Source organism: Microchirus variegatus, assembly GCF_963457635.1.
Source record: "Microchirus variegatus genome assembly, chromosome: 10".
In the NCBI taxonomy this organism is placed as follows: Eukaryota; Metazoa; Chordata; class Actinopteri; order Pleuronectiformes; family Soleidae; genus Microchirus; species Microchirus variegatus.
Genome location: NC_139811.1, coordinates 16139146 through 16159986, shown reverse-complemented (window position 1 = coordinate 16159986; position 20841 = coordinate 16139146). Strand labels below are relative to the sequence as shown.

Below are 20841 nucleotides of genomic sequence, written 5' to 3'. Positions count from 1 at the left end.
CCAATCGAGACGAGAAGTGGAGATGGCAGCTCTGTTCATATCCCCCCCCACCCACCCCCCACTCCGTTTCTTTTCTTTTTCTTTTATAATAAGCATGTCATAAAAGGGCTTCAACCCCGTTCCCGCGGAAAAGAGAGCGAGAGACACACACACAGTACAAACACGTAGAATTACAATCAACAAGAAGCCAGCCAGCAGCGCTCCTTCTGTGCCAAGTGTCGCATCACTCTCTCCGGGTCCTCTAAAAGGAAAATCTTAACACTGAAGCAGTTTTTACACCTCAAGGTGAAAGTAGTTGTGTAATGACATTAACAGAATGCACTTCATCCACATCTCACTCCTGCTGGACAGAATGTCTTACAGTGTCAGCGAGGTGTTAATCTACTTTAAAAAAAAAAAAAAAAAAGAAGAAGAAGAAATTCACCTTCACAGAACTCCACGCCGCGGGCGATGGGTGTGCTATCCTCATTTTGTCAACACGCTTCGCTGTCCACATTGACTGGTTTAACTGTGGGAAAAATATGTATCTGACTTCTTGACATAGCCCAGTATTGATGTTGGCGTCTTTATTGCTGTGGCTGTCCCGTGGAGTGAATCTTTTTTCGTGTCAAGTGTCTTTAAGGTGTGGGGGGGGGGGGGGGGGGGGGAGTGGCCGAATGTCGACGACGCTCTCTCTTACTCACACATACAGGTGTATAGTATGTAGCTACAGTAGGTATTAATCACCATTGTGAAAAGTGACCCTTAATATGCAACTCAGTGGAAAGGTGTGTAAGAGTAATCAATATTGTCAAAGTGACTATGGTCTGTTATTTAATAAACCTAGCTGTTTTGTAGGTTTTTTTTTTTTTCTTTGTTTGTTTTATGTGAAATGTTTCGTTTTGCATCCTTGGCCCTTGTTTATCATAGCGAACATGTTCAAACTGTAACTATAAAATGTTTTGTTTTTTTTATGTTATAAGGAATCACAGGGAAAGTTGCACTTGACCTATACTGTATACAATGATGAGCCGGGGAGTGAATTGGACTTTTGATCTGACTGAAATACGTTGCTATTTAATATACAGTTTGTCAGGTTTTGTTGCACCGAGTGAAACTGATGCTACAGTAGATTCTGACACAAGGGCCACTTGCAATATTTGTTTTCCTTTTTCATATGCCATGTGTGTGTGTGTGTGTGCGTGTGTGTGTATATTTGTGTGACTGAGGTTCCTCTGCTGCTACACCAGTCATTAATGCTCGTTGTAAAAGTCCCTCACAGCGTTTCTGTTCTTATTACATGTTGACTGTGTATTTTGGAATTGATCTCAACACTGTAATTTGTTCTGCAGAATTGGTTATGGCTTCTTTCTTTTTTTAATTTATTTCTGTGTTTTTTTAACTGTCCAGGAGGATAAATAACAGCACTTGTGTGGCAGTTGACTTTAATAGCTCTCAAGACATTGACCCCCCCCCCCCCCCCCCTCCACTTCTGTATTATTATGCTTTGTGAACAGTTGACTGTGCAGGTTTTTTTCCCTCTTAACTCCATGGAGTGGGTCTGTGTTTCAAAGGTATAAAAACAAAAAAATACAAAATATGACTAAAGCGAGTAATACAAAGTTAATAATCTGTTTTTTTGTTTGTTTTTTTTCTGTATGGGTTGTAATAAAAATATTGCAGTACTTTGTATCAAAACAAACAATAGTTAATTGTAACTATTTATAAATTAAATTATTGTACTTTTTTGCAATCTGTAGATAAGTACTATGTATTCATATATACAGTAACAACTGTGGATTTAAACGTGATTCTCCAAGGTGTCTAAGTTATTGATGTATATATTGTATGTTTGTTGATACAGCTTACTTTATTTTCTATAAGACCAATAAAAATGTTTTGAAAAAGGACTCCTCAGCACCACGACTGTGTTTTTGATTACTTTTAAACACTGTTCAAATAGGGTTTTTTTTGTCATATACTGTGGCGTCATTGACCCAGTTCGATACTTGTAAAAATAAACTGGCGGGGAAGGACTTTTGCCATCCAGGGTGGGTTTTAGAAGACAGCGATCATTTAGATGGCACAATTTCTTTTTCTGCAATCCAAAAAAAGCTGCTGGGCGACCCACTTTGGCTAACCTCGGCGGACGTATTTTTGGCCCGACACAAGTAAAACATTAGAGTCATGAAGGATGTCTAGGTGTGCTTGTCCTAGATTAGGAGGAGTAGTGAGTTAGTCATCTCTGCTCCCAATGGGGCTCCTAAACCCCCTCTGTCTCAGTGCGCCTCATCAAACATCAGCCGCCTCAGCAGAGCCTCAACCCCAGCACATTGGAAACACATCTCATGAGAGACCACGCAGAGACAAAGAGACAGATGGCTGAAGATGAGCTACATTTTTACAACTCCATCCTGCAGGGCAAGTGTAAACCCCAGTGCCTTGCCGCCTTTCCTGCAGCATGGTATTGTTCCTCACTCTTTGTCACACACATGGTGGAAGCTCCTACAGGTCTGTGTGACCTGTGCCTTAACGCGGCCTCCTCTCCCTCCTTGGACGCCTGCCCCAGACAACCTGATGGCCCCTGAAGAGTTGATTAATTCACAGGGTTGGGTTAAGGTGAACTGGTGGGTAATCTAGGACAGCATTCTTCATCCTCGCCCACTTCTGCAGCAGGTGTCTGCCCCACTTCTCAGACCCACAGCCTGCTCCGCAATTAATGTTGCCATCCCCATCAGCAAGGCCGTTCATTTGCCACGTCTGTGCCCTGCCAAAGCTTGGCATGGGTTCTCCGCTCTGCAAATGTCACCACAGGCAGAGGACGTGCCTGCGTATCAGAGATACTGCACTGAGGTGTATTTCTTCTGCTTTGTGGTGGGACTAAATCATCTGAAGATGCTATAGTGTGTGCTGTAAAGCTGTTATGATGGTGCACAAAAATCATTCTACCTCGTGTGAAACACCGTGATTTTTTTTTCTCCGGCACTAACCACTGATTAAAGATCCCAGACAACCAGGGAGACAAGGCAACAGATGCCAGTGTATGCAATATTACTGCTGCTGCTGCTGCTGCTGCTGCTGCTCATCAGGAGGTTACTACGTGTGCACCTGCCTCTCCATGTGTGGGTCTGGGTTTCCCTCTGCTGGCACTTGCGTGTAATGACGTGGTGTGTGTGTGTGTTTTAGCAGGGATTTTCCTCAAGATGATGATGCTACATTCACAATAACAGGATTCCCCTGTAGTGTGTTTGCTTTCACTGAATGGCAAAAAAGTTTCATCTTAGTTTCAGCTCACACTGTAAAGACTCAAATTAGATTTAAAAAAACCCCACAAAACATACAATAATCAGCAGTTTAAGAGTTAGCTGTGGCCCTGTTTTCTTATTTTTCATATGGCAAGATGTCACACATCCTTTAAGTGCAAAATCAATAACTGTTCTGCTTCTGTATGAGTAACATTTTTTGAAAATTAACTTTCTAGGGTGCAACTTATTTTCTGAGTGCCTATAGTAGCATTGTATTTTGTTTGAGCAAGTTAGAGCATAGTAAATGCTTGTCGGTGGCCCCAAAATAAGATGTCAGAGGTTTCCCACACATTTGCACTAATAAAATACATTAAAATAAATGTCTGGTATACATTATAATATAATTATTCAACAAATCCTCATGATCTCACGTATGCTCGTCTGTGTTTATTATATTTTTAATTCTAAAGTATGATAATTATTGTTGTCCATGAACTTTCATTAAAAAAACAAAAAGAACAAATATGTTTTCCTCGTTTTTATGACAGGTGGTTTAATGATAATAATAATAAATGTATACATATAATATATATATATATATATAATGTTCATCTTGAAAAGCACTTTGTAACTTTTGGTTAGAAAACTGCTATGTGAAGGATACAAAGTACAAGGGCAGAATAAAGTCCAAGTAGTTGATTTTTAATATAAAATGAAATAAAAATAAATACGAGATATTTGGTGATAATATAACATCAATATCATATTTATGGTGCTATTTTGCTGGATGTACAGATCATATCACTGTCACATGACGTTCAGTGGAGAAGCTGCTGTTATGTAACAACATGTCCGCGTCGTTCAGCTGCGCCTTCATCGTACGATTCAACTTCCGTCAAGTTCGTCACCGTAAACACGGAGCTCCGCGGTCGGGCTTTTCAAAATAAAAGTCACAGACTACAGTGGCGTGTAGCGTTGTTTTTTTTTGAACACGTCGGTGTTTCCTCGTGGTGTGTTTGAGCGTATTGGTTGACTTGACGCGCCGTGCGTCGTGCGTAATTGCGTCGCCGGCAGAGAGGAGGCTCTTTGCGCATCGCACTTGGAGAGCCGCTGCTGCTGCTGCTGCTGCTGCTGACAGAGGAACCGGCTGTCTTGTCCTGATACAGAGACACGCACATCTGACCCGTTCATCGTCCTGCTCTGCGGGAGTCGTCCCGTATCCAACGGTCTTGGTTGTAGAGAGTGATCACCGGCTTCACGATGATCAAGAACGGTCACCACAGCCACCAAGTGAACACAGTAGCCGGCAAAGACGCAGGCACGACCCCCGGCGCTGCAGCGTGCAGCCCCGAGAAAAGGAGGCGAAGAATCCGGGTGTGGTGCGACGGCTGGTGAGTAACGACCGATGACTGTGTGATGACGATGTGACGATATATGCATCGAGCACATCTGGACAGAGTGTGTGGGTCCTTCACAGGTGACAGGCCTGCTGCAGAGTGTGAGCTGTCACAGGCGCAGTGGAACCTAGAGAAAACTTTCAATGGACTGTTCAGTTGTAGGGGTGGGCATCACAGGGTACCTCACGATGCGCGGTCCGCGATATCAATAATATCACGATACAGCGATTCTGTGACAATAAATAATATCGGTCTAACTGAAGAAAACAAGTTAAAAGTGCAGGATTTTCTCTGTTTATTCACAACATAGAGAACAAAATACATAACGTCTATGTATTGAACGTGGATGGAGCATCTCTTAACGCAACTTTCTCCACCGTTATCCGATATAAACTCCTCTTCAGTTAGGTAACTTAGGTAACACCCAAGTTTGCCTCGTTAATTTGAGCAGCAAGTGAAACTGGCAGTGTCTGTTTTACTTTAGAGCGTCTTCATTTGTTAAAGGTGCATTATGTAATAAATCTAAACCAACTGGCCATAAAATCCTCCTAATATGTCACAGAGACTCAGGAATAATGTTCATATAACATACTGAACTCAGCAACAACAACAGTACAGTCAAAATATTTGCATAACATTTTTTTTTTGCAGACTGCAAATCATGTTTAGGCATGTGGCGCCACCTACGGCCATCTACCAACCATTGCAGTCAGTAGAGTCTCAGCTGCCGAGCAACCACGGGTTGCCACTTATAAGTCAGAAAACGAAACCTAAAAGACCTCTGTATTTTGAATTTGAATGGAGTAACCGTTTTTGGCCACATTCTTACATATGGCACCTTTAATTAAAATATTGATATTGATGTCCCGACACATCAATTATCGTATTGCACAAGGGCGACGATATATCTTGAAAACTGAGATATTTTGACTGTCACATAAAGACATTAAAATCTAACCATGACTATATAAGCATAAAGACATATTTATAGGCATTAATGTACAGTTTCCCAGGGCGAAAGACACAGGGCGAAATGCGGGTCACACTCTGGACAGGTCGCCAGTTCATAGCAGGGCACACACACACACACACAGAAAAAAACAACAACCATTCACTGTCACACTCACATCTACGGGCAGTTTCGAGCGATTGGCTTAACTTGTGTATGTTTTTGGACTGATGGAGGAAACCGGAGAGAAAAAAACACATGCACACACACACAAGGAGAACATGCAAACTCATGTCATGTCATGAACAGCTCTAACCATTACCCCGCCGTGTGGCCACTACACAGGCTACCATAACCTATACATCACTAAATGTGAATTTCTCTCACCTTTTTTATAAAGAAGTATATTAAGGAGTCTGAGCGTCCTCCTTCATGGTCTTTTCGTCTGTTGTGTTAAAACAGCATGCATATCCATCTGTTGCTTTCGCTCTCATTTGGCAATACAGACGCAAAGAAATATCAGTTCTACTGTATAATAGCCCACAACAAATGGCACTGTTAATGGGATAAAAACAGTGGGGAGCGAGGAAGGTGCTCACTCACTCACTCACTCACTCACTCACTCACTCACTCACTCACTCACTCACTCACTCAGTCACTCAGTCACTCATTCACTCAGTCAGTCGGTGCTGGGTGCGACAGTTCATGCAGCACAGGTTGTAGATTAATGTGAAACACACCTGTGGGCGGGGCAGGGCCAAACGTGGAAAATTAGTACTTCTTTCCACGTCAAACGGAAGTCGACCGAAGGTCAAACAAGCTGTGTGAGTGCAGCTTTAAAAGTGTGCAGTTTGTTGATTAATGCTTACACTATATCTGATTTTAACCATCATTTTCATCAACCATGATTCTATGTTAGGAGCGTTTCACCACTCTGTTTAAATAACCCTTCATTTGGAAACACATTGTCCTTAATTAGAGCTTAATGCTCTAACGAGGTCTAATATTATTACACACACACTCGTAATGCTAAGCACAGAAATGTGCTTTTTTAAAAGCGAGCAATAAAAGATTCACTCACTGGATATTTTCCCTCACGTCTGATCTAATTATTGATATCAAATATGAATTCATTATCAAATATAAATGCTGGGTTTTAGTCATAATGCCGCCATGTTTTTTGGATGGAAAATGTGAATTATTTTTAATTTACTACAAGCAAAGTAAATTATTACAGCCTGCGTTATGTCAGCGATCAGCAGTGCCATCTAGTGGAAATAGCATGTTTTTTCGCCATATGCCGAAAACTGCCAACATGACGGCATCTGGTGGAGAGTAGTAAAAAATACGATCAGTTCCAAGGCAAAAACCCAGATTGGCAATCGGATATAATTAATTACATGTTTTATGCTTTAATGGAAGTGAGATTAAAATATTAGTGGGTTTCAATAGGACATTTTTGCGCTTAACGGCATGAGTGTAACACAGTGTATTTTAGCCTCACTGTAGGAGCTGAGCTGGAAAAAACAAGATCAAAATGACTTTGTTTATTTCAGCCATGATGATGATGTTGATGATGGTGATGGCCACTGATTATGAACACACTGAACAGGTTTAAAGGACCAGTTTGGGTGGAGTTTTTATTTTTAGATTGACTATTGGAGCGAAACTGTTGAAATGCTCTCCAGCGTCGTCTCCGATACACGTACTGCATTCTGATATTTCAGTCACTTCACCTTGACTCTTTTTTAACATAGTCCATTATGGAGCGGATCTCCCTGGAAGTGCAGTATATCAGAAGCATCTTTACTGTTAAAACACAGCAATAAGGAGGGCTAAAGCCATTAACCTTTAGAACACAGCGCATTTGGGCTGCTTTATTCAACCTAAAGGCAATCAGATGAAATCATTTTGCCCCCCATTTTCACCACACCTGAACAGAAATTACAATAATAATTTAATTGAATTTGTGAAATTTGGAAATATATCACATTTCAAAGTTTGCTCGTCTCGGCAAAAATTAAAGGAAAAAGGTCTATTTTGCCACAAGTATCGCTATCATTTTGTTTTTTAAATATGTGATAAAATATGAATCACAACTTTGACAACAACACATAAGAACACGGACAAATGCATTTTGTAAAGCCTGAAGATGTGCTCTTTAAACACACACACACTATTATTCCCTCTGCAATTTGCCAAATTTACCAATTTATTTAAGTTTTCATATCATTACAGGTTTGAGGAGTTATACTAACTATTGATCTGTCACTGAAGCATATTTTTTAGCCTAAAGCCTATTAAATCCTGACCAGAACTCTGGAAAGAAACTGTTTTCAGTCTTAACTCAACGTTCACTCCACAGTTTCAGTTTCACAGTCTCAGCACTATTTTCTAACTCTTCAAACTGTGACTTTTTATTTATTTATTGGGTAACTTCATCCAAGTTACGAGAAACAGAAATGTTCCAGTTATTCCTCACAATGTCTTTGGCGCACAGAAATTCCCCCATCGCTCGGACCAAAATTGCAAAAAACAATGCCCTGTGAGTCGACGTCTGTGTCCCTCCTGGAACAATGTTCACAGACGGTGCTGTAATTTTCTTTTCTAATCAGGAAGTACTTCCTGCAGAAGGGAGTTCAAGAGTGAGGTTTGCAACTGCTGAAAATAACATTCTCTTCTCTCTTCACTATACTGAGTTGGCTGTTACACTTTCTGCAGCAATATATATATATATATATATATGTATATATATAAATAACTGTTTGTTGTTTTTCAAATAGAAAGTTTCCATTGCTTTCTGACTTTTTTTAATAGAACTCTAACACTTTACACTTGAGTAACAATATGCAGTCATTTTGTAATGGTGAATTAGATTATCTGTCTTTCTAGATCAATCACAAATTATAAGTTTGACAATAACAATAGATAATCTGTGTGTGATATAAGGAAGGGTGAATTTGAACTATGTCATATTGAAATGATCTATTTTAATGTGACGGAATGTCACGGATGGTAGCCTATCGTAATTCTCACGACAAAACTATTACCTGGATATTACTTTCGAAATAACATTGTATCACTGTGATATAGTCTCCTTCAGGGCTACAACGATTATTTTTGATATTTTGATAATCAAGTGTTTTTTCAATAATTAAAACCAGCTTCCAGCTTCTTAAAAGTGAATATTTTTTAGGTTTCTTTGCTCCATTTAACAAAGAAATTATTAAAAGTGAATAATTTTGGTTTGTGGACAAAACAAATCCTCAGAGAATTATCATTTCTATGTTTGGTGAACACCGATCAACATTTTTCAACATCAACATCACAAGTACTTGATTAAACGAGAAAACAACTGATTATCAAAATAATCATTAGTGGCAGCACTTATCTCCTCGCCATTCTCGAAATCAACTATTACCATGTTGTTACTGTACTGTAGTTTAAAGATTTACTGAGGTAATTATCAATTAAATGAGAAGAAGAAGAAACCAGTCTGATTCCCGTAGAGGAGAGTGGAAAGAGCGTGGCTTCACAGTGCTGCGACGAAATGAATGTTTTGAATTTTCACGTATGAAGGACGGGATTATGTCGGCTTTTCGTGCGATGTAGGTGTGGCTGCCCATCCATGGTTTGGTGGCATGTTGCAGAATATTTGGGATTCCAGAATATTAACCGGTGGGGTGAGCATGCAAAGAGAGCCAGTGTCAACATCGCTCATGACATTAACCTTCTCTAACCCCTGCAGCCCACACCTGATGTATGCCCGTCACTGAGCACATTGTTTTCCTGAAGACCTGACAGACATCGCTGCGCTCTTACTTTACACGCCCAGCGTTGTCAGCAGTGTCAGAGGAAAATTCCAAGTGGAGTGACCCTCTCCTGTTTTCTCTGTCTTGCTGTTCTTATTTGTTGACATGAAAAGGAGTGACTAAAGGGCGAAAGATCAGTTTTCACAGAAGCATCATCATAGCGGTGGTTAAAGTCCACATCCGTGTGTGTGTGTGTGTGTGTGTGTGTGTGTGTGTGTGTGTGTGTGTGTGTGTGTGTGTGTGTGTGTGTGTGTGTGTGTGTGTGTACACAACTGCAAACATGCTATTTAAAGCCCCAATGAATCAATGATGTATTCATTCACTCCAGGCTCCTTTGAGACTGTTGCTCCTGAGAAGCAAGGGCTTACACAGACTTTTCAGGGGCAGGGGTTTAAAGTGGGAGAAAGGCACCCCTTCACATTTTTTTACAGCCACAGAGGCAACTTATATTTTATTGATTATATTTCAATAGCCATACACTACATTTATGCAGCTTTTAAAGGCTTTTTGCTCATTTCAGCCATAAAAGGGCCATCAAATGTCCTGTGAGTGATTGCTTTTGCCAATTTTTCCAGAAAATAGTTAAAACAGGGTATTAACAATTTAAGAAAACCCAAAACACCGTAGTTGTTAAATTTGAAATTTGAACAGCATAAAACATCATTCAAAATAACATTTGTTTGAGTATTTGTCTCAATATTTCCAAAAAATGGAAATTATACATGAATGTATTTCCAACTCTTTCCTTTCTGATTCGCCGGCTTCCTACATGAAATTACCATAATAACCACATGGTGGCTTTGACGTGCAACTTCTCAGCTTTCAGAAACCGTTGGAATTTGTCTGATAGCACAAAAATATACTGCAGAAATGAACAGTATCTGGAAAACTGCAAGTTCGCAAAGTTCGCGAAAAAGTTCTATTCCTGGCTCCACAGTGCAGCACAGAGTCCTACACAAACTTCCAGCCTCAGAGGATTTATCTGTCCAGTGGATACATGTTATATATGATGGCAATGTGCCTACTAGAGACTGCAAATTATCACTTTTCCAAATGCTAACTGCTGTTAGCTCCCAGTAGCCTCTCTGTTCCTTAAGTTTCCTTTTCCTTTTTTTTTTTTTTTTTTTTAATAAGAGATACTACTAAACCGAGCGTTCTGAACAGTGCTGTTTTGGCAGGGTAATTGAACTGCTGTGGTGCGTCATTCTTATGGTATTTTGTCCAAAGCATGTCACAGACATGTTCATTAGGACACCAGGGAACTAGGTTAACTTGGAGAAATAGGGTACAATATGACTCCTTTAAAGGTGTTAATATTGCTGTCTCATAGATATTATAAATGAATTGCAATTTTGGTCACAATTAGTATGGACCACATAAAGAAAAACAAATGGAATATGAAAATGAACCTGGTCAGAGGGCAAAAGGCCACACCTGAGGTTTATCTGTGCACATCTATGCTGAGAAGGGAAGATGGCATGGTATCACACACTCTAGTGTGGAGTGATACTGTTATCAGTCGTTTTAGAGCTGTTAAACCACTATAAAGCTGTGAACAACACATCTGCGCTGGTCATTTTAAGCAATTGAAGCAAGCACATACTGTGACAAATATTCTTGTCCCTTAAAGAAATTAATAAATTATTTCCCATAATCTGACTCAGCTTAAAGGCTGTTGCTGATTTTGTATCAAACTGAAGCATTAAATATATAAGATTGTTGCATTGTTTGGATTGATTTTGACCAGTATCAGGCCGATACTGATACCTACTATCGTATGTCAAGGAAGCAGCTTCAGCCGCTGTCTTAAATTGGATCAATTATCTCCAAAAGTGTGACATTAAATTCATTTCAAGTATGACCAAAATATCTCTGGTAGAGCTGTTAGGGAGGTACACGTCGCATCATACCGCCTTCCATCACTGTGCGAACAGACGTCTGGCTGGCTTTGTTCTCGAGACGCACAGGTGCTGTCTGGTTATCCACTAACACACTGCACTAATTAATATTTCATCATTCCAGTGCTGCGCTGCCAAGAACCATCCCTGCTAAAAAAAACAACAGGAATACAGTGACACGCTGGGCATCTCGGTTAGAATAACACCCGAAAGGCGGCCTGTCCTGGTGTTATGTAACGCTGTCTGGGTCTCTTTTCATTCACCTCCAAACTCTCCTTCTTTTTTACGACATTCTTCCCCGGCCTGCACTATCGCCCTCAGAGGCGGCACACGTGGATCTCATTTCAGCGAGCTGACGACACGAGATGCAGTTAAACCTTTGGCTTCCTCCACTTACAAAAAAGTGGCCTTTTTGTGTGGATTTTGACGAGAAGTAGTGTAGATTTACAGTACACGAAAACACTCTGAAAACAACACTGTGAACGCGGTGGTCCTGTATGCACTGTAGAGCTCGCCGCATTCGTCTGTCTGTTTTGTATATTGATTTTTGAGGATGCTATTAATAGCTTATGCTGTATTTTTCTCTAAGGAGTGCTGATGCAGGGTCATATAGTGGAGCAGTGGAGTTTGCATGTGCATGGACAGGTTTGAATGTGAGAGTGAATCTCTGTATGTTTGCCCTGTGATGGACTGATGACACTGAGTGAGCAACTGAGTGCTGATGCGTAATATAATATGCACTTACATTGACACCGATCCCAGTTTTTGCATTTATTTTTGTTTCACGTTAGCAGCCATAATGCCGTCACTATTTCAGACTCTCTCGCTCAATTCCTGATGCAGCATTTCTGCTCAGTGAGTGTCATTGAATAAATCCCTGGTATCAGCTCTTTCTCAGCATTTTTCAGTGATTTCATTTTCACAGTGGGAGCACACACGTCAGTGTCATGTTTACAGCGAAGAAACTGGCGTCAGCTGCCTGTGACAGTGATAGTGACGTGGGAGACTCTGCTCATCTGTTCTCCATTACGATGCTAGATTGCCATGTTTGCAATCGCAATCGGCAAACTGTGCTAGAGTAGTTATCTACAGATGATATCGCTGCCTGGGTGGAGAGCAGTGAGAGTGTGTCACATCGACCTGATATTATGACCGATTTAATGTGCGTGGATTTAAATGATGATATCAGGAACATTCACTAACTAACACTAACTGAGGAGTGGCTGCTATTTTTTAACTTTGAAGAATAAAGTGGCCAAATCTTTTCACGTCCATTTCACCTGTACTTTCCACTCTTCATTGGCTCCCTGTGCGTTTTAGAATTGATTTTATATAAATGTCTGAAGCTCCCAAGCTCTGGAATAAGTAGCCTTTAACTGTGAGGCAGGCTTCGTCTCTTACTGTTTTTAAATCTCTTTTAAAGACACATTTGTTTTCATTAGCTTTTCCCACACTTTTATTTGTGTTGTTTTACTAACTTTATTAGGGTTAGGGCTTATGTACTATGTTCGTACAGATTTGAGACTGTACGGCACTTTGGTGCAACTCTGTTGTTTTAAATGTGCTATATAAATAAAGTTGGATTGAATTTTGAACAAAACAAATTCAAATCCGTTCACTCTCACATTCACGCCTACGGTTAAATTAGTGTCAGTGCCAGCCACAACTCTGCCGTGTGCATGTGCTTTGATATAGTTCAAGAAATTCACATGATCTTTGTTTTATTTGATTTTGTACCTCGCTCATTAACGTGATCTGTGTAAATGACTTGTTCTTCTATATTTTAGCTATGACATGGTGCATTACGGCCACTCCAATCAGCTGCGGCAGGCTAAGGCCATGGGAGATTACCTCATTGTCGGAGTGCACACAGACAGTAAGTAAAGCTCAGACCTAGTAACCCTGATATTGGAGCATAATTCTTGGAAGCTACATACTAATATTTCGCCTTTGCCCATTCCTGATATTTTGTCCCTATTGCCCTGCGTTGCATGTACTGTACCTGATGAATCTGGGTAGACATGGTGCCTGTAGCCTCTGGGTGTTTTCCACAGTCCCATCATTACTTGTCAGGCACCAGCTGAGGCCTGCACACTTAGGAGAGGTTGTTATGACAGACACGCGGCAACTCTGCAATCGTGTCTCACCCTTCCGTGGCGCACTGGGGCATTCTGACACCGTGATAACCAAGATGACTTCTAAAGTCAGGGTCAGGACCGATATCAGCAATCTTCCCCTCAGCTGATGTGATCGTAAAAATGGCTCTGCAATAAAGATAGTGCTACGCTTAGGTTTTTTATATATACATTATATAAAGAAACCATATAAATGTTGCTGTCTCAGTTCTATTAACATCTGGCTCTGTTATCTATGTGTGTCAACAGTGAACATTTGTTGTCTGTTTTGAAGGTGAGATTGCAAAGCACAAGGGTCCACCAGTCTTCACACAGGAGGAGAGATACAAGATGGTGCGGGCCATAAAATGGGTGGACGAGGTTGTCGAAGGAGCGCCTTATGTCACCACCCTCCAGACTCTGGACAAGTACAACTGTGACTTCTGTGTGCACGGAGGTAAAGCATGTCACTGACTGATGACTTTGTTTAGACACAGGATGTAGTTCTAAACTCCAGTTTTTTCTGTGACTCGTGTAAGGTTGTTTACCTTGACAGTTTTGACTGCACTTCCTGCAATATTGTTGCTGTCCAGGTTGGAGTGACGGTGCAACCCCACCCTCACAGAAACTTCTGAGGAAGATTGCAGGAAGTGCAGTTGAAACTGTCAACAGTAAACAAACAAACTTACACCAGCCAAAGGAAAGAATTTAGTCTAGACTATTACATTTTGTGAGCGAGAATGAACCATTTTGGACTCAGTGTGTTATCTATCCTACACCTGCTGCCCACATATGTATCCTCCTCCACACAGAGCTTGGCAAAAAAGGCATTTTTCTATCTCATGCTGTCTATCTTATCTTATTCCCTTAGCAGATTTAAAAAATATATTTTATGCCGCTTTTCCACTACATGGTCCCAGCACGGCTCACCTCGTTTCGGCATGGCATGGCATAGCCGACTCTACACGGTTTAGGTCGTTTTCCATTACTATAGTACTTCCACAACGTGTGCAGAGTCATCTCAGCACGGCTGCACAAAAGTGCCTTGACTTTGTTTTACACGGGACACACACAAACTAGTGACTAGTGACTTGTAAACAGTTGTTTTTGGTGTATCTGAATTAGAATCAGTACTTCAGTTCAGGGGTTGTGATGGCTGAGATTTATGTGCTAAATGTTGGAGATTAATGCAAGTTTTCAGGATTTTTAAGTCTTTTTAACTGTTTAATTGCAGTATTGGCTCAGCTCGCTTGGATTAGTAAAAAGGTAGTAGTAAAAGGTACCCAGGTACTATCGCTACTGGAAAAGCGAAGAAAAACCACACTAGAGTCACTGGAGAGGGCATCTTTGGGAACTTGCTCCTAGTATTTTAATTTATATACTCACTTGGCACCATTTCTTTTATTGTTGTGTTCTGTATTGACTTTGATAGGTCTCTCTTGAAAATGAGACCCCGTGTCTTAATGGGACAACCTGTATTAATAAAGATTAAATTAAATTAAATTAAATTAAATTAAATTAAATTAAATTAAAAAAAAAAGTTTTAATGTGTTTTGTGTTTCAGACGACATAACACTAACGGTGGACGGTAAGGACACATATGAAGAGGTGAAGAAGTCAGGGCGGTACAGGTGAGCATTCTTTATTTAAAAAAAAATAAAAATATGTGTGTGTGTTTTGATTCATAAGATGATACACTGTATGTTATGTTGAAACAACAGGGAGTGTAAGAGAACCCAGGGAGTTTCAACCACAGATCTGGTTGGCAGGATGCTGCTGATGACCAAAGCACACCACAGCAATATTGTGAGTGCACTGTTCCTGTCTCTCAGTGATGTCTATTCACAGTACACAGACTAATTCTATCCTGTTTTTTTCCCCTTTAGGATAGCTCCGACTATCAGCAGCACACAGACAACTTTGGAAAGGTAGATACCAAACGTCAAGTCCTCGAAATGTCACATGATTCATTCCAAAAACTATATTTTGGCTCTTTATCTTCTTCTAACTTAATGCTCTTCTCATTAATTCGATTAATTTAAGTTGCTATGTGGGTCAACAACTGCTAAATGAACTGTGGAACCACTTAACTGTCAAGCAGCAGATCCTTCCACTGCCATTAAAACAGTGAATGCACCGTCTGTTTGTGCAAAATTACTTAGGAGCTAAGAAGCAGGGATTGGGAATAGACTGGGGTTCACATTCGAGCATTTAAGACTGGAAGAGTAATGCTGTGAATTTGGCGAGAGCTGAATAAAATTGCACTGGGGAAATTCTAAGACAGCTTTACGGTGACGTAACTCTTCACACCACTGGGTGGCGATGACACAGCACAAGTATTCTGGTCTGGACTACTCAGCATTCAGTCATGATAGCCTCGACCCAAAGTCTCCCCTAAAACCATGAAGCCTCACTTATTTTAATGTAGTGAGTGTGAGAGGCTTCAACAGTTTAAAATGATATAAACGTGCTGCAACTAACGATTATTTTCATAATCACTTAATCTGACGATTGTTTTCTCCATTAATCGAGTAGTTTGGTCTGTAAAATATCAGAAAATGTTGATCAATGCTTAAGAAACCTGGAAATAATCATGTTCTTGAATGTCCTGTTTTGTCCACAAACCAAAATTAATCAGTTTTAATGATTTCTTTGTTATATGGAGCAAATAAACCAGAAAATACTCACATTTAAGAAGCTGAAAAGCTTTGTCCTTTGGGACAGGCTCCTGTTATTACGTAACCGTCAGTTTGTGCTCATTACGGCTGATTCTGGATCACAGGGGTCACATGGTCAGAAGGGCCACAGTCCGTGGACGGGGGTGTCCCAGTTCCTTCAGACTTCACAGAAGATCATCGAGTTTGCTTCAGGCCAGGAGCCTCAACCTGGAGACACCATCATCTATGTGGCAGGAGCCTTTGACCTCTTTCGTATCTTTTCAATGGTCAGATCGAGTTTTTTGTTAGTTTTATCGAAAATTCAAGGATGACTGTTGGACTGTTGTATTAACTGATACTGATACCAGTCTGCTCCAGTCTTTTTACATAGTGACACTCTCCTGTATTTCTTTTTTCCTATAGTCCTATTGCTCACACGATGGCTGCAGTATGACAGATTATGTGCATCCCTCGTTCACATTGTGGTCAAATGATGTCAGTGCTGCGTGTCTCTCTTTACAGCCTGTAAGCATCCATGTGATATTTAAGTGCTTGGAATGTATTGGATTTCATTTATTTCTTTTTTCAGATATCCGCTGTAGTGCTTTTAGGCAGAATCAGACCGATACAGTACTGAATATCATATAGACTCATCGTAATAAAGTGGCAGGAGATGCATGTGTGCAGTGTGGCTGCTCTAGCTCATCTGCTTCAAGGTTCAAGAAGACCAGAGATTGTCTTCTGTATACATTTGTTGTAACGTGTGGTTATTTGAGTTACTGTTGTGAGTTTTTGTTTCCTTCTTATCATTTCAAACGTGTGTAGCCATTCTCCTCTGGCTTCTGTCTGGATATTCTCTCTTTTTGAGAACCATTGATTGTAAATCCGAGAGATTATTGTGCGTAAAAATCCCAATAGATCAACTGTTTCTTTCTTCATCATTCTGATGCCCTGTTTGAACATCAGCAGTTTGTCTTGACCATGTCTTCGTGCAGAATGTGTTGGTTGACTGGTTGATTTGATGTTTGCATTAACAAGCAGTCGAGCAGATATATAGTTGCTGATAAGTATATAAAATCAATGATGCCAATATCAGAATGTATAATCAACCGTTGCCCTTGACTGGACTCTTGTCAGACATCGGCCATGTAGACTTCCTGGAAGCGGTTCATAAACTCGCTGCAAAGCCTTACATTATTGTAGGGTTGCATTTTGATCAGGTGAGTGTTTACATTTGCGTCATTCGCCGCCTTCCACAGTCCACAGTGTTTGCATTTTATGTCCATTTCTGCTTTGTTCCTATTTTTGCAGGAGGTGAATCGATACAAAGGGAAAAACTACCCCATCATGAATGTCCACGAAAGAACCCTGAGCGTACTGGCCTGTCGAGTGCGTTCTTGCTTACTCCTTGTCAACACATGTTTATACTGTAAATGTTTTATGTGCATTAATAATGAATGTTACGTGTCGCTTTGGTCACAGTACGTGTCAGAGGTGGTGATCGGGGCGCCCTTTGCAGTCACAAAGGATTTGCTAGATCATTTCAAGGTATGGTAAACGCCATTTAACTGTCATCAACATAGTTTTCAAAAGAATAAAAGATATATGTAAAATAATAACATGGCTGTGTGTCCTTAGGTGGATCTTGTTTGTCATGGGAAGACAGAAATATACCCTGGCAAAGACGGCTCAGACCCGTATGCTGTAAGTAAAAACACTACCACATTACATGGACCTTTTTTGTGTGTGTGTGTGTGTGTGTGTGTGTGTGTGTGTGAAATAATTTACATAGAAAGTCCATCTCATGTTTTCCTCATATTTAGGAGCCCAGAAGGAAAGGAATCCTTCGCACCGTTGACAGTGGGAACAGCCTCACTACAGACGCCATCGTGCAGAGGATAATCAAAAACAGGTATCATATCTGCCAGGCAAAACATTTAACAGATGGTATAAATAGGATACAGCTGACTCATTACTAGAATTACAGCCCGGTCTCTCAGAAAAACGTCGCTATTTTTCTTCTCTGCAGACAATGGGAATGGTTTTTAGTGTGTGTGATATCAGCATTTCATAATTGAAGTGTTTGAGGCTAAATTATCATGTGGAGGACCTAGCAACGCAGATTTGAATGTGTTATCGGGACATCCTGGTGTGTTTAAATGTGTCTTCTCTTTCCAAAAGACATTCAAAACCAAAAAGACAGTTTTATTTGCCTGAAAAAAGCAAATCTTTCTGCAGAGGCTCTTCCATAGTAAAAATATGAATATTTGTTGGCTCGTTGAGGCCTTAGGAAATGTTAAAATTATTTGTCATGTTGTCACAATGATTATTTTGAAATGGCAATGTAAAAAAAATTAGATCAAATCAAATCTGATCCACGCAGGAGTGAACAAATGAACATCTGGAGTCAGATATCATAATATATCATGGGACAACTCCTTACCAGCTGAGATAATGGGGGTGCCAATTTTCTGTCCCAGTCCATCCCTGGCTTTAAATAATGCATTATGAAACAGAAGCTGTGGGCAGTACAAAATCTGACAGAGGGCTGTGATTTGCCCGCAAACTATAGACTTTGGACATATCTGACTATATGCTCTCCCGGTCTGCTACACCACTAAGCTGCTGGACTCCATATACAGGACATGGATATGAGTACATTATCTAAATAATAGAAATAATTAAACACAGGAATTGGCTCCAACTTAAAACACAATGACATTGACTTGCAGGTCTGTAAACATGTTTTTTATTATTTGATTGATTGATGATTTCCTCTGGTTTGCTTTAGGTTGCTGTTTGAAGCGAGAAACCAGAAGAAAGAGGCCAAAGAAATCGCTGTGATCCAGGCCATGAAGCGGAAAGAGGAAGAAAAGACTAAAGAGCGATCCCAGGCTGTGCTGTAGGACAGACCCCCCCCAAAAAATTGCACCGATCAACCAAGTGTCATTACAACGCTGACAAGCTCAATTGAAACAAATCTCATGTACAGTCAAAATCAGCCTTTTTTTTATATAACAATGACATTGACACCCTCCATACAAACGGTCTCCTGTTTGTAGCCAGATTGGCATAGTCAGCAGTGGGATTATCAGGTATATCGTGTGTGTGTGTGTGTGTGTGTGTGTGTGTGTGTGTGTGTGTGTGTGTGTGTGTGTGTGTGTGTGTGTGTGTGTGTGTGTGTGTGTGTGTGTGTGCGTGCGTGGAGGGTAGTCCTCTGTGTATTAATATATTCCTGCATATGCAAACACCTGTGGAGAAATGCAAGAAATCCGACAAATGTGTACGTTTTGTTTTTTAACAGAACAACTGTCAGAGCAAGGAAGTTATACCACTAATCTGTGTCTGGATATTTGTGTACTTTTATTTTATTTTTTTATTTAAAAAGAAAAAAAAAAAGGTACTCCATTTCTAAATATTATATATTATGGGATTTAGGCATATAAGGAGAACATGCAGGGATCTGTAATGCTGGACAGGCACTGAACTATAGCAAAGACAAACCTGAATCTGTCTGCTCAACACTGGGTGTAGCCCTACCACTGATTTATCTTTGTATATAGTGTATATATGTATGTATAATGAAGTGACTTCAGGCTGTGTGGTGGACGGTAAAAACCACTACAGCATTAGGGGGAACAATCCTCCACTTTTATCCAACCAAGAATATTATCGAAAACTTTTGATATACTCTTTTGGGACCTCATGTACTGTATATACCTGATCCTACTCCAGACCTGTCAGAAATCTTCTGGTTTTGTAGTTACGGCAGGTTTTTAAACGACAAAAATGCACACTGTAAAAAAAAAAAAAAAAAACCTGCACGCCTGACATTTTGAGTGCATTGTTTTTCAAAAGTAACACTCCTCTGACTGGTTTTAACCTTTAAGTTTTCATAGTGCGACGAAATACGCTCAGTATTGACTATATATAAAAAAAAAAAAAATAGACCTCGTACTGTCTTTTCTGAGCCCCGGACAATTTATCATGTCTCTATATTAAGTGGGATTAAAATAATATATATTTTTTGTAGATGTATATTTTACTCACCTCTTCTCCATTAACGACTGTATAGATTCATATTGTGTATAAGAAAAAAAAAAAGAAGCGAAATAATATATCTGTATGTCAAGTTGGAATGCATTCAGTATAGGCTATAATCTGTATGTTATTGACAAAATACTGCAGTGGCTGATGGGACTGCGGTATGTTATTGTGGACAATAATCACAGTTTTATTCTGAAAGGCTGTTTGTCTTTTTTATCAGAGGACTCTCACGTCTAATTAATTCCCTCAATAATTAGACACTGGACACCAGTCACTGTGTGAAAGGTAAGCTCGGGATACCAGAGGTAGGAACACACTATCCTGCAAAGTTCTGTAAGGGTTTTTATTTTAGAGGAAAGCTTAATCAGCTTTGTATTGTAACCGAATGAGAAAATATGTTTAAGAATCAGTTTAAATCATGACCCTGCCAACACACATGGTTCTCCTAAGGTTGGGCTCAACCAAACCAAAAAGTAACATTTAGTTAGACAGGAGCCTAAACGTTCCCTAAACGTTATGGGAACCAAAAACTCAAACTTTCTCCTAGTGGTTGCACTGTGTGTTACTGGTTGGATGTGTTCTGGTTATATTTTGCTGCAACTAAAAGAGAACATTCTGAGAAAAAAGTTTTGCAGGTGCTAGATTCAGCTCTAGGTTAAAATTTAAAGGTGCATTATGTAAGAATGTGGCCAAAAACGGTTACTACATTCAAATTCAAAATACAGAGGTCTTTTAGGTTTCAT

The 20841-nt window shown here is 40.1% G+C and overlaps 1 protein-coding gene across 3 annotated transcripts; it reads left to right on the top strand.

The window, feature by feature from the left end:
* Positions 1-4484: 4484 nt before the first annotated feature.
* Positions 4485-18957, top strand: LOC310932867 (ethanolamine-phosphate cytidylyltransferase-like; the record flags this gene model as incomplete). 3 transcript variants are annotated; one of them, XM_083896251.1, is made up of 13 exons in its annotated part: positions 4485-4615; positions 13068-13156; positions 13690-13851; positions 14959-15025; positions 15116-15200; positions 15281-15322; positions 16192-16324; positions 17189-17271; positions 17363-17440; positions 17534-17599; positions 17690-17755; positions 17875-17963; positions 18843-18957. In XM_083896251.1, 13 exons carry the CDS (start codon positions 4485-4487, stop codon positions 18955-18957), a joined length of 1206 nt encoding a protein of 401 aa, XP_083752377.1. The 3 variants fall into 3 exon arrangements, with proteins under 3 accessions (XP_083752377.1, XP_083752376.1, XP_083752375.1); XM_083896250.1 differs by having other exon boundaries at positions 16186-16324; XM_083896249.1 differs by having other exon boundaries at positions 16177-16324.
* Between the last annotated feature and the right edge of the window lie 1884 nt (positions 18958-20841).